This window comes from Protomyctophum parallelum, assembly GCF_964188405.1.
Source record: "Protomyctophum parallelum genome assembly, chromosome: 18".
NCBI classification, from domain to species: domain Eukaryota; kingdom Metazoa; phylum Chordata; class Actinopteri; order Myctophiformes; family Myctophidae; genus Protomyctophum; species Protomyctophum parallelum.
The window spans coordinates 22,980,848-22,995,047 of NC_139716.1; the positions used below are offsets into that span (position 1 = coordinate 22,980,848).

At 44.2% G+C, this 14,200-nt stretch overlaps 1 protein-coding gene across 1 annotated transcript in view; it reads left to right on the forward strand.

Annotated features, from left to right (window-relative positions):
• Positions 1-14,200, forward strand: part of LOC310875597 (RING finger protein 17-like) — a gene marked incomplete at both ends in the record, with an annotated part of 41,000 nt that overhangs the window by 25,522 nt on the left and 1,278 nt on the right. Inside the window, 13 exons of the mRNA XM_083788889.1 lie at positions 180-304; positions 3,110-3,281; positions 3,763-3,871; positions 4,505-4,680; positions 5,540-5,659; positions 5,771-5,851; positions 5,980-6,102; positions 7,049-7,105; positions 7,723-7,833; positions 8,882-9,005; positions 9,237-9,372; positions 13,086-13,137; positions 13,633-13,767. Of these exons, the coding sequence (XP_083645015.1) occupies positions 180-304; positions 3,110-3,281; positions 3,763-3,871; positions 4,505-4,680; positions 5,540-5,659; positions 5,771-5,851; positions 5,980-6,102; positions 7,049-7,105; positions 7,723-7,833; positions 8,882-9,005; positions 9,237-9,372; positions 13,086-13,137; positions 13,633-13,767 (1,521 nt within the window). The remainder of the gene's footprint in view (positions 1-179; positions 305-3,109; positions 3,282-3,762; positions 3,872-4,504; positions 4,681-5,539; positions 5,660-5,770; positions 5,852-5,979; positions 6,103-7,048; positions 7,106-7,722; positions 7,834-8,881; positions 9,006-9,236; positions 9,373-13,085; positions 13,138-13,632; positions 13,768-14,200) is intronic.

The following is a 14,200-nucleotide window of genomic DNA, read 5'->3' on the forward strand; positions in this document are numbered from 1 at the left end:
AAGTCCCTATGGTTGGGACTGATGCGCTTGATCAGAGTACATAAAAAGCAGATCCAATTCATTGATAAACCTTAAGTCCCTATGGTTGGGACTGATGCGCTTGATCAGAGTACCTAAAAAGCAGATCCAATTCATTGCTAAACCTTAATAAATCTATTGCTCATTTCATATTTAATTAGGAGCTGACGGAGCAGCGTCCCGTTCCCGTGTCTCTGTCCTGCTCCAACCAGAAAGGAAAATACGTCTGCATCGCCGACTTCCTGGTCAGCGAGGGCCTCGCCCTCAAGGAGAGGAGGAAACCGAGGTACAGGTGTTGATTTGATTTAATCTTCCTGGTCAGCGAGGGCCTCGCCCTCAAGGAGAGGAGGAAACAGAGGTACAGGTGTTGATTTGATTTAATCTTCCTGGTCAGCGAGGGCCTCGCCCTCAAGGAGAGGAAGAAACCGAAGTACAGGTGTTGATTTGATTTAATCTTCCTGGTCAGCGAGGGCCTCGCCCTCAAGGAGAGGAGGAAACAGAGGTACAGGTGTTGATTTGATTTAATCTTCCTGGTCAGCGAGGGCCTCGCCCTCAAGGAGAGGAGGAAACAGAGGTACAGGTGTTGATTTGATTTAATCTTCCTGGTCAGCGAGGGCCTCGCCCTCAAGGAGAGGAGGAAACAGAGGTACAGGTGTTGATTTGATTTAATCTTCCTGGTCAGCGAGGGCCTCGCCCTCAAGGAGAGGAGGAAACCGAAGTACAGGTGTTGATTTGATTTAAGGCCTAAAAAAAAAAAACTTTGGTTTCCGATTGGCTGTCATTTTTGGGCTGAGTAGGTAGGGAATTTATTTTATTTTATTTTTTTATTTTTCGTGGGAAGGATGGGTAGCAAGGAATTTATTTTATTTTATTTTAATTTCTTTCGTGGGAAGGATGGGTAGCAAGGATTTTTTTCTTTTTTTTCCTACGGCAATGATGGATAGGCTTCTTTTTTAATAACTTCAATATTTGCCTGAAATACCATCTTTTAAATAATGAATGGTTCAAGTACACATAACACTGTATGCCTACAACATTCGAAAACTTTGAATAGAATGTCCACACACTGGTTGAATACTTTAGAGTTTTAATTCAACTCCAAACCAAAGTAAAGTGCTGCATCACTCGCATACCAAAAATAAATACAAATGTAAAAAAAAAATGCTTAAATGTTCTATACGCCCATCGATTAATCCGCAATAGCTCGTTTTGGAAGCGTCGGGGCTTAACGAGACACTGCTGTCTCGTTGAACCCAGCTGGGTGAATAACCTAAATCAACGTCACCACGGTAAATGCTCCATATAACTATGAAAGCGCTAATGTTAATGTTCACTGCATACACGTAATATAGTTGACCAAGCAATGTTACAGTCCACTGTAGGCAGTAGGCTACAGCTATTTGGTTTCCAAATCGTAGCGCTGTAGACTACAGCAATTTAATTTCCGCATCGCAGCGCAGTGCGCCTCATGTGTGCCCAAAAGAACAGATCTGCAAGCTGTATGAATCGAGCGGCATGTTGATAGTTTGTATGTCTGTTATTTTGGTTAGGCAACGCACATTACGCGTGGTATGTGGGTTTGAGAGGCAATGATTAATGTAGGCCTACAGTAGCCTAGCCTAGTAGATCTACTTAAAGGAACTCCTTGAACCCCCAGCCTCCACCCGCTCCCTCCGCTCCGGTACATCATACACACTCAAAAGCACAAGAACCAAACTCCGCACCATGGGGGACCGGGCCTTCTGCTCAGCTGCCCCTCGGCTGTGGAACGCCCTCCCCGACCACCTGAGAGCACCACAGTCCGTGGACGCTTTTAAAAAGGGACTAAAGACCTTTCTCTTTAGTAAGGCATTTGCCCAGTCGGACTTTTAAGCTGCCCTGTGTGCTGTTTTTAACTGTTTTTTTATTCTTATTTCTTTTCGTATCTTAATTTTTTCTGCCTGCCTGTAGCACTTTGAGATTTGTTTCAAATGTAAAGTGCGTTATAAATAAAATTTATTATTATTATTATTATTAGTAGATTATAGCCAAGTTGACAGTTGTCATAATATTGTATATAGCTCTGTTCTGGACTGTTGCACAACGTTAGCCAACGGTGAATGATGAAAAAGTTGCACTTTGTTAACGAGGACAGTATTGGACATGCTGCGTCACTTCAGAGGATCGCTGCTACTTTGATTCAAAGATGTTTACTCACCCCTGGAAATCGCTGGAAACCATAAATAATGTTGGAAATGGAACGTGAGTTACAACCTCAAGTAGCCTACCATGCACCTCGCGATGACGCATTCCAAAACATTTGCGCACGTGATATTTTAGACGAAAGAAAACTTTATTTTGACTTTGCGCGTCCCGATGGTCTCATCAAAGAGAATTTTAATGATCAAAGACCTTTTTGGTCGTATTCTGAGCTTTTTTTTTTTTTTTTCACCAAATGCCAATAAAATAATATGAGTCGCGCATATTTAATAGAGTCGGTCGGCAACCGGAAACCTTTTTTTTTTTTTGTTAGGCCTAATCTTCCTGGTCAGTGAGGGCCTCGCCCTCAAGGAGAGGAAGAAACCGAGGTACAGGTGTTGATTTGATTTAATCTTCCACCATCGTCTGAAAACCCTGCACCTCTTCAGACTCCATCTTAGCCCGTAGCACTTGCCCTAGCCTCGACGACCTTACAGGCGTATGCAAAGGCTCAACTTATGTACTGTAACTTAGATGGCATTTAGACGTAGCACTTTTCGGGTACTGCATCGTCTATTTCTCAATTCAAATGTTTTCCAAAAACATTCTTGAGAGCAATGTTTAGCTGTAAATGACATGGTGTGTTTGTTAACATGGCTGTCATGTTGGATACAGCATAAAATCCAAGCAGCGCAGCAGGTGCTCTGAGGCTTTGATTAGACAGCGGTCTGTTATAGAGCGGAGTGGTATGTTATCAAGAAATAACACACTGCTGAATTCAGCGGCTGACCAACCAGAATCAAACATTCAACCAAGCTGTAATAATTCCAGAGAGGCTTACATTCAACCAAGCTGTAATAATTCCAGAGAGGCTTCCACGGTGAAGACGGAGGAGGGTGTCTCCGGCCCCCAGGATGCTGTCTCGAGGCCCCAGGAGGGTGTCTCCGGCCCCCAGGATGCTGGCTCGAGGCCCCAGGACGGTGTCTCGGGGCCCCAGGATGCTGTCTCGAGGCCCCAGGAGGGTGTCTCCGGCCCCCAGGATGCTGTCTCGAGGCCCCAGGATGCTGTCTCGGGGCTCCAGGAGGGTGAGATTGAAAAGGACGTCCCTGCTGTTGATAACAGCCTCACTCCTCCACCAACACCTCCTCCACTCCCGCCTCCAGCTGTCTCCAGCCCAACGCTGCCTGTTGTTATTCCCAAGCATGCACCTAAGCCTGCCCCTCGCACTGCATTGACTGAGAAGGTAGACAGACACACACACACACACACACACACCAGTAAATGTGTGTGTGTGCCAGTAAATTCATTTTACTGGCAGCATTACGAAAGCGTTAGAATTGAAACCCCTCTTTGATACAGTGATATGTATAGCCTTTTCTTTGTCGGGTCGAAATGGCATGTTTTCGCCCCTGCCTATGTGTCTGTCTTTCTGTTTACTTCTGTGGAGGGGCCCATTTGGCAAATTATAATCACACATTAAACAAGGTGTTTCTTTCATCTCTCTTTGAGAATTGAGAAGTGTGTGTGTGTGTGTGTGTGTGTGTGTGTGTGTGTGTGTGTGTGCAGGTGACAACATGGTACCCGCCTCCTGAGCTGCCGCCTCACGGTCCAATCAGATTGAGCATCTCTGCTGTCGGGGACGACGGTGTGATCTATGGCAGGACGTACCACGCCGGTACGTATCTCTGCTGTTTCATACATTCTTACTTAAGTGCTTTTGAAGGTACCACAAGGCAGCACTTTTCTGTCATTTTTGGATCCTTAACTAACTCATGGCCACAGACTTAATTACCTCATCCCACCACGCTAACAACTTATTTAACGCCCTATTAATGAAATCCCGAAGCCGCCAACGATGCCATTAATGTGTTATTTAGCACTTTATTTAATAATAAACCTATAATGTTGGCTTATCAAAGCTCTCGTCTCTTCAGCCCCAATGCATTGAAAAAAGAGGAAGGTGGCGGATGAGGCCTTTCTAGTCCTCTAGTATTCCATTTCAAACCGCGGTGGATGAATAAAGAGACTGTGTTCAGTGGCTCAATAGCAACTCCCCGTGACCGCGCCTCTAAAATATGAATGCTTCTAAAGACTCGTAGCCAGTGATTAGTCAGATCAGCGCGACCACCTTTGCCATTGGTGTTTTGGGGAGACGAGGAGGCGCTCTTCTTCTACAACCAAATTGAATGGTGGTGAACGGTGGCGGTCGCTGAACTATCGCTAGCTCCCCCTGATGGGGGTTGAGTTAACGTGCGTCTGTGTGTGTGTGTGTGTGTGTGTGTGTGTGTGTGTGTGTGTGCACGCGCAGGTGCACTGCTGAAGCAGCTGAGGTCCAGGATCAAGAGGCACATGAAGGAGATCCAGATGCCAGTGCCCAGACAGAAGGCTCCCAGCTGGAGGTCCGTGGAGGGCTGTGTGGTCATGGGACCAGACATGCGCTGGCACCGAGGGCAGCTGCTGGAGCAAGTCAGCAGACAGCTCAGGGTACTTTTTGTCTGTCTCTCTCTCTCTCTCTCTCTCTCCCCATCACCCCTCAACTAGTCTTGCGTAGCCAGACAACTATTCCACAATCTCCGAATACTATATAGAGTCTGGAACTACACCGAAATCCGAGTAAGGAAGCTGCCATTTCAGTTCACAAAAACTATCTTTAGAGCTTATTTTCGTATTCATTTTTTCTGCTAAGCAGCAAGCTATATATGCTTAGATGATTTCTATTTATATTCAGATAAATGTGCGTGACTGTAAAGACGAAACAGAAGTGGTGAGGAGGCTCCACTTCCGCTTTATATTTTACTCATGACAGAACTTACGTTGCTCCAGACTGTATGATAGGAGCATTTGGAAATTGCAAGAGGCAACACGAGACTACCCCTCAACTGATCCAGGACAGTACAAAACTCTGAGAGAGATTAATATTGAAGTGAATGTGTATGATGCTATGTAAGCTTATTGTAAGGTTGTTATGTAAGGGCTAATGTATGGCAACAGGTGGTCATTGTTGATGGATAAATCAACAATGACAGGGTGATTTACCACTGACGTTAAGAGGAGGTGGTTAATCAATATCCCGCTTATTACACGGCTACTTAATACATACATTAATTAAGTGACCCAAAAGTGAGAACAAAACAAAGTATTTCCTTGCTTACGGTAATGAAAGTATTCCAAGTTGGCCCTAGAGCGCAGCTATAGCGCAACAAGTTGCCTCAGAAACAAGGAAGTGAGTGTTGATCAAATGGAATCAATTTCTCGCTTCAAATGTTTTCAAAAACATTCTTGAGAGCAACGTTTAGTTAAATTACATTGTGTGTGTGTGTGTGTGTGTGTGTGTGTTTTTCAGGTGCGTTATGTGGACAGCGGCCAAGTGGAGAACTTTCCATTTTGTCACGTGTATCCCAAATTGCTGTGTGAGGACGTTCCTCAGCTCTGTATCCCCTGCCAGCTGTATGGACTCATCCCAGTAAGAGACGAGTGTGCAAGCATGCGTCTGAGACACAGCATCATTTAGATGTAGACATCACTTTATTGATGTGTGTGTGAGTACAACATTGAGCTGTGTGTGTCTATATAGGTGGACAGGGCGTGGCAGCCTGATGCAGTGGCTCTGCTCAGAAACCTGCTGGTGGGACGTTCGCTGGACATGCAGGTCACGGTAAAGGTGCCAGAATGTGAAGTCCGGCATTTTGGGTACCAACCCTAGTTTGACTGGTCTGAGGTCACATGCTACTAAAGCATGATGAAATTTAGAATGTTTTTGTGTGCGCGTGTGTGCGTTGCTAGGAGCTGCCTTTGGAATCGCGTGGCTGTGTGATGGTCCAGATCTCCCTGGATGGACAGAGTCTGAGTCGGATCATGTGCCACCATCTACATGCCACTGTGGACGAGACCCTTCCATTACAGGAGGTAGGTGTCCATCTAAATGCCACTGTGGACAAGACCCTTCCATTACAGGAGGTAGGTGTCCATCTGTATGCCACTGTGGACGAGACCCTTCCATTACAGGAGATAGGTGTCCATCTGCATGCCACTGTGGACAAGATCCTTCCATTACAGGAGGTAGGTGTGTGTGACTGTGTCTGTGTGTGATCATACTACTATCATGGGGCGGCTGTGGCTCAGGAGGTAAAGCAGGTCGTTCAATGATCTGTGGGTCGGCGGTTCGAATCCCGGCTCCTCCTCCTGTCCACACATGTCAAAAGTGTCCTTGTACTGAACCCCACCGTGCCACCATTGGTGTGTGAATGTGAGAAGTGAGGACGCTGGCATCGACTGTTCGCTGCTTCACCTCCCAATGTATGAATGACTGGGCCATTCATTGTAAAGCGCTTTGAGTAGGCACAATAATGAAACACAATCCATATTATTATTGTTACTATCAAACTATCTACTGATATTTCAACACACTGAATATCACTGAATGTTACATTGTTAACATTTCAATGTGGATTGACTTGAAAAGTCTTTGGTGACGAGATTTGTTTTACGAAGGAAGTGCAACCTTCCATGACTTCTTAACAGAACAATGATGCTGAGCTCAGTTAGCAGGTATGTTTAGTAGACTTTTTAATTTAACATGCTTGAAATCAAAAAATAAACTCACAGAAAAGGTGTAATATTCCACGGAGAGTTTTTCAGGCTTTTAGACGTCTAATATACAGTACGTCTAAATGGCCGTAAAATGCGATATAAATGATCTAAAAAAAGGTTGTTTTTTTTGCGGTCTAGGCTTAGATTAGACATTGAAACAATGTCTAATCGTTACACATTGTGACAGCAGCACTTTTTTAACTTGAGAAGCTATCTTCTAAATGCAACGTTGACAGTATGTGTGTCTGTGTCTGTATTGTAGGAATACACCATCACATCCACTGACGTTTCCCTGGATGAGTGGGATATAGACGCTGAGGTACTGTAGCACCACTGACACTACTGTTAACACTAAAACAACTACCTCTTGAGGAGGTACTGTTTTAAATATGTATTTGTTGTTTGTTAATCTAGTTACTTTGATTCACATGCTTGTCACTCTCTTAATTCCTTGACCACTTAACAAAACTACCCTCATGGCACTCATTCTAACCTTGAACTCTGCAAGACTTCTGTTTATGAAAATACCTGCTGCGCAGGCGGTCCTGCAGCACTCACACATTTTATTTGCCGTAAACCAGTGCTTCTCAAACTTCATGTCAAGGACCCCCAAATTGACACTAATTAGCCTGCGGACCCCCATTTGAAAAGATATGCCGGGGACCCCTATAACTAAGAAGAGTTTTACAAGAGTTTTTCTTTTACAATTTCAAGGACTCCCAGTTTGATATGCATTAGGCTACGGACCCCCATTTAATGGTATTTCTATCTCTGGGACTCCAATTGAATTTATGTTGTAAAATCACTGTTAATTTAACTGTGAGAGCGTACAAATGGAACCAAATGGACCCCCACTTTGAGAACCACTGGCGTGCGTTAAAGCACACTGCACGCTGTGAAGGGAGAAGGTTAAGTGGTGCCATTTTAAACGTCCAGGGTCTAGAGATGGAACATGAACCGGTGCTGGGTCCCTTCTCCTACCCCAGCCTGCCCAAGGAGGGAGAGCGCTTCAGGGTCAGGGTGAAACATCTCTGCACCCCCAACGAGGTACCGTACCCAGACACCACTGTGGTCTTCTGTGGGGACGTTAATTGATGGGGGTTGAGTTAACGTGCGTGCGTGTGTGTGTGTGTGTGTGTGTGTGTGTGTGTTTGTGTGTGTGTGTCACATGTTTAAGTTTTTAGAGAAGATTCAATCATCCGTATGCAAGTGTGTGATGGACCAGATTTGTGTGTGGTTCTAAATTCTTCAGCTTTTAAGCTACTTTACCATTCTATCTGTTCGCAACTCGAACGGCCCGAGTCGGCTAAGAGAACTTCGCAGCATTCGACATGGCAACTTGCTCGCTCACCTCTGTGGTATCTCTCTCACATGGCTCAAGTTCGCTTGAGACGGCGGGCCTCCATTGCGGTCTAGTCCATAGAGTAATATATTTAGGTATAGTCCATAGAGTACTATATTTAGGTCTAGTCCATAGAGTAATATATTTATGTCTAGTCCATAGAGTGATATATTTAGGTCTAGTCCATAGAGTAATATATTTAGGTCTAGTCCGCAGTTGTTGGAGGCGAGAGGCCGAGAGGCACTTCCGCGGCCACTTGGCCACAGAAGCGGGGTGTGGTTATATGGCACAACCTGGCTAGGATTTTGTTTCCCAGGCGCATATATTCTGATTAATTCCTCATGCTCCCGGTGTTGTGTCAGAGTGTTTAGTCTGTCACGACGACAGGAGAAGGGGACAGATATAAATCACACGTGATGAGGTAACGAGGGGCGGCGGTGGCTCAGGGATAGAGTGGCTGGATGGTAACCACAAGGTTGCCAGTTCGAACCCAGGCTCCCCCAGAGTTGGTGTCGAAGTGTCCTTGAGAAAGACACTGAACCCCTAATTGCTCCTGATGTGCTGGTTGGTGCCTTGCATGGTTTCTGCCGCCATCGGTGTATGGATGTGTTTGTGAATGGGTGAATGTAATGCACAATCTATGTAAAGCGCCTTGGATAAAGGAGCTATATGAATGCACCAATTACCATTTTAACGAGGTGTACTCTGCAGGTGTTCTGGTGCCTGTGTGGACTAACGAGGTGTACTCTGCAGGTGTTCCTGGTGCCTGTGGAAGAGGCTGATGCTGTGTTGGTGAACGGAGAGACTCTGGAGTCTGCAATGAACAAACTGAATGCACATAAAGGCTGTCTGAAACGCATCTCCAACTACCCCTTGGGTAAATCACCTTGTTGCAACTTGGTTTACAATGCAGATCTACTTTTTGTGTCTGTTGTGAAGTAATTTTTAAGGGACCAAGAAGTCACAAAGTTACACGGTAATCTGGTAGAGGGCCATGCCAAACGGTGACCATGCGAGGCCCATGGCCATTGGCCAAAGGGTGGCACTATAGCACTCAATTGAAAATGCAAACTTTGATAGTCCTTAATGTGTGTGTGTGTGTGCTCAGGATGTGTGTGTCTGGCAGAGTACGGTGATGGAAGGTACTACCGGTCCAAGCTGATGGACTTCGTGGGCGTGGATCCACCAGCGTTGTTGGTCCAACACGTAGACTTTGGCTCGGACGACACCGTGCCCACCAGCAAGTAAGATCCTAATCCACATGAAGCCATGGCTTTATGACACTGGTTTTCAACCCTTTTCACATCGAGGCACATTATTACTTGCGCAAGCAGAGCGCGCAAGTAATGTTTTCGCCCGGTCTCCTCCGTCGTGACAGCTGTCCCGCCATTCGATGTTTATGCAGAAAAACATCAAATCTGTGCCTGTTTTGCTGGGACCAAATGACCACAAATGACCATATCTCTTACGTCATCATTTAGAGCTAGTCATATTACGTATATATATACGTAATATATATACGTATATTGCCATTGTTCTGTCCCCTGTACCATGTCGATCTGTTCCCGTACTGTATTGTGTTTTTGTATGGACGTAGTGTTGGGTGCTTGCACATATGCACACATGGCATCAACGCATGGTGTTGTGTGCAGGCACACTACACTTTGTCTTTCTTTTATCTGTATTGTATTGTGTTTTTGTATGGACGTAGTGTTGGGTGCTTGCACATATGCACACATGGCATCAAAGCATGGTGTTGTGTGCAGGCACACTACACTTTGTCTTTCTTTTATCTGTATTGTATTGTGTTTTTGTATGGACGTAGTGTTGGGTGCTTGCACATATGCACACATGGCATCAACGCATGGTGTTGTGTGCAGGCACACTACACTTTGTCCTTCTTTTTATCATTCATTCATTTTTTAAGAGCCTGCCCAGGGACTACAGATGAAATTTAGCTTCGGCTAACTCTGGCCCATTTACATTGATGTGAAAACTGACATGTTGATTAATGAGCTTTGTCCCTGTCAAATAAATAAATAAATAAATATACTATATAGATAATCAGTAAAAATAAAATAGCAAATTGTGCCTGATCTGCTGGGACCAGAGTACGTGGTGTGTATATGTATGACTAGCTCTTAATGATGACGTAAGAAATATGGTCATTTGTGGTCATTTGGTCCCAGCAAACCAGGCGCAGATTTGCTGTTTTCTTGCATAAACATCAAATGGCGGGACAGCTGTCAAATTTTTTGGTGCAAAGTAACCACAGTATACCGCTAATCAACTTACAACTACATAATATATATAGTATATGTATATGTATACGTATGTCTTACGTCAACATTTAGAGCATGTGCCTGATCTGCTGTGACCAGAGTACGTGGTGTGTGTGTATATGTATGACTAGCTCTCAATGATGACGTAAGAAATTATGGTCATTTGTGGTCGTTTGGTCCCAGCAAACCAGGCACAGATTTGCTGTTTTCTTGCATAAACATCAAATGGCGGGACAGCTGTCACGGTGTTTGGCGCAAAGTAACCACAGTATACCGCTCGCTAATCAACTTACAACTACACACTCTATATAGTATATGTATACGTATGTCCTACGTCATCATTTACAGCTAGTCATACGTATACTATATACATAATCAGTATAACATAAAATAGCAAATTGTGCCTGATGTGCTGGGACCAGAGTACGTGTTGTGTATATGTATGACTAGCTCTCAATGATGACGTAAGAAATATGGTCATTTGTGTAATCTGGTCCCAGAAAACCAGGCACAGATTTGCTGTTTTGGCGCAAAGTAACGACAGTATACCACTAATCAACTTACAACTACATACTTCATATAGTATATCAGACAGATCAGGCACAATTTGCTATTGTATAACTGCTCTCAATGATGATGTAAGTAATACAACATTATGTTTCTGGGATGTATAAAAGTAACGAAAGTGTCAAAAATTTAACAATAAATGTTAACTTTAGTGTAGTGTGCAAAATTAAGTATATATCTAAGTATATAATTATATATGCAAAAACTAAGTTAAAATTTCTAGAGAGTCTCAGCCATCTCAACACGCCTTGGCCTCACTATCCACAGAGAAAAGACGGACATACTGTAACAAGGATTGTTGAAGACACAAAGATATAGATCATTGGACACCTCCGCACTGAAGCCTGTTGGAGACACACAGATTTAGATCAGTAGCACACCTCCAAACCAAGACCTGTTGGAGACACAAAGATCTAGAAAGAGACAAACATAGTCTCAGCCATCTCAACACGCCTTGGCATCACTATCCACAGAGAAAAGACGGACATACTGCAACGAGGACTGTTGGAGACACAAAGATCTAGATCATTGGACACCTCCGCACTGAAGCCTATTGGAGACACACAGATTTAGATCAGTAGGACACCTCCACACCGAGACCTGTTGGAGACACAAAGATCTAGAAAGAGACAAACATAGTCTCAGCCATCTCCGAGAAAGAGACAAACATAGTCTCAGCCATCTCAACACGCCTTGGCCTCACTATCCACAGAGAAAAGACGGACATACTGCAACGAGGACTGTTGAAGACACAAAGATATAGATCATTGGACACCTCCGCACTGAAGCCTGTTGGAGACACACAGATTTAGATCAGTAGCACACCTCCACACCAAGACCTGTTGGAGACACAAAGATCTAGAAAGAGACAAACATAGTCTCAGCCATCTCAACACGCCTTGGCCTCACTATCCACAGAGAAAAGACGGACATATTGCAACGAGGACTGTTGGAGACACAAAGATCTAGATCATTGGACACCTCCACACTGAAGCCTATTTTTCAACACATATCAATGATTTATTTGTCTCTGAAAAACTAAAAAGGGATCCAGAATATATCTACAACGATAAAACAGTATTTCTTATATAGATAGAAACTTGAACCATACTTAATAATAATAGGTGTTTATATGCATAAAGTAGGTAGGTAGCAAATAGTTACATCTAAAAATTATACATTTCAAACGTTCCTTCACAGAGATACTGAGATTTGACAGTTTACAGCGGTCGAAAGGACTTGCGCGCTCTGCTTGCGCACTAGTTGGGCATTTTTGGCCTACTAGTGTGCAACAAGCAAGTATGCACTCGACAGAGTGCAGTTCTAGTTTATTCTGCATTTGAGCCACGGACCACCATTTGATTATGTTTAGCCTCTCAGACCCCAAAACTAAAGAATATTTTTGGTGTCGTTGGATAATATTTTGTCCACAATTCCATGCTGTATTGATGTGGGTGTCATTAGGAGAGATTACAGGAAAAAGTTGATCAAAATTACAATTATTCTACATTCTCTAATTGTGTAGACTTCTTGTAAATTAAGTAATGCAGATGTTTAACAATAATGTAACTCTTGAGAGCTAAATTTGGTTAAAGAGAGTTAAAGATCTATAAGGGTCCAAGTTCCAACTCCAACATTTAGCTGAGGACCACCTGGAACCTCCTCAAGGACCACTGGTGGTCCCCGGACCACTTGTTGAAAACCAATGAGTTGGCAGATCAATGACGTACTGTGGAGCTAATCCATTTGGGGATTTAAAAACAAAATCTATAGTTTAGCTTAGGTGGTTCGGGCATCTGGTTAGGATGCCTCTCGGACGTCTCCCTAGGGAGGGTCCTCGAGGCACGTCTCACTGGGAGGAGACCCCGGGGCAGACCAAGGCGCAGTTGGAGGAATATTTACTTACTGGCCTTGGAACGTCTCGGGATCCCCCAGGAGGAAGTTACTAATATTGCTCTGCAGAGGGAAGTCTGGAGCTCTCTGGTGGAGCTGTTGCCCCCACGACCCGACTACGGATAAGTACGGTTGAATATACTGTAGATGATTGGATCTATAGTTTTCATTTATTGTTGTCTTGTGTGTGTACCCCCCCCCCCCCCCCACCCTAGGCTGCGTCAGATTCCTGCTGAGCTGCTGAAGTTTCCTGCCAGTGCTCTGAAGGTCAGTGGTGCAGACTAGGGGTTGGGTGAAAGCAACCCTCAACGTCTTCTGACAGACATATGGGAGGGGTTTTGAGGGGTGATTTCACCCTTGTGGGGTAGACTAAGTACTGTACTTAAGTAACATTTTGAGTATATTCTAGATACTTTTACGTCTACTCCACGACATCTCGGATCCAAATAGGCTATTGTACTTACTTGTACTTTTTTATTTGAAAACTTTTACTAGTTACTTTTGATCATTATTACAAAACATACTTAACTACGGTACTTCAGCCATGTATTACATTTTGAAAATAGCCAATCTACAAGCTCACAATGCATTGCGATGCGACACATTGTGAGCTTGTAGATCGGCTATTTTCAAAATTATGTTTCGACGTGAAACTTGAAATGAGACATTCTGCATAACGAGTACTTTCTAAAGACGGCCATAAACTGTAGGCATTCAAGCTTAAAACATGCAACTACTTTTCTTTCCCCGCCACTGCTGCAGGTGCGTCTCAGTGGCTTCCGGCCTCCGCGAGTCAGCCGGGAGACGGACATGCTGCCCTACCGTCCAGAGTGGAGCGTCAAGGCTGCGCAGGTCATGATCGACCTGCTGCACGGAAAGATATCTGCTTCCGTCGTGGTGCGCGCGCACACACACACACACACACACACACACACACACACACACTCATGTCTGATGATTGTTGTTGCAGGATCTGTAGCTATGTTCAGAAAACATAATATATACAAAATAGAAAAGGTGCCCCTGGGGGCACAGGTCTCCACCTGATCTGGTTGTGGCCTCCTGGTGGTGCTATAATAGGCCAATGTGAAAAGGGTGCCATTTGTTCTTATGCCTTAAATGGATGATTTCTGGCATTTTGTTACAAAAATGTGTTTTGCAAAACTCCACCTGTGCTGGCACTATATAGGCCAATGTGAAAAGGGTGGGATATATTCCTGAGCCTAGTAGAAAAGTGCATGAAAGACTTAATGTAAATTGCACACTGTGTTCAAGATTTTGAGGCTTTTTGTTCAAAACGGGCCAGTCCTGCAAAGTTTGAAAGCCAAAG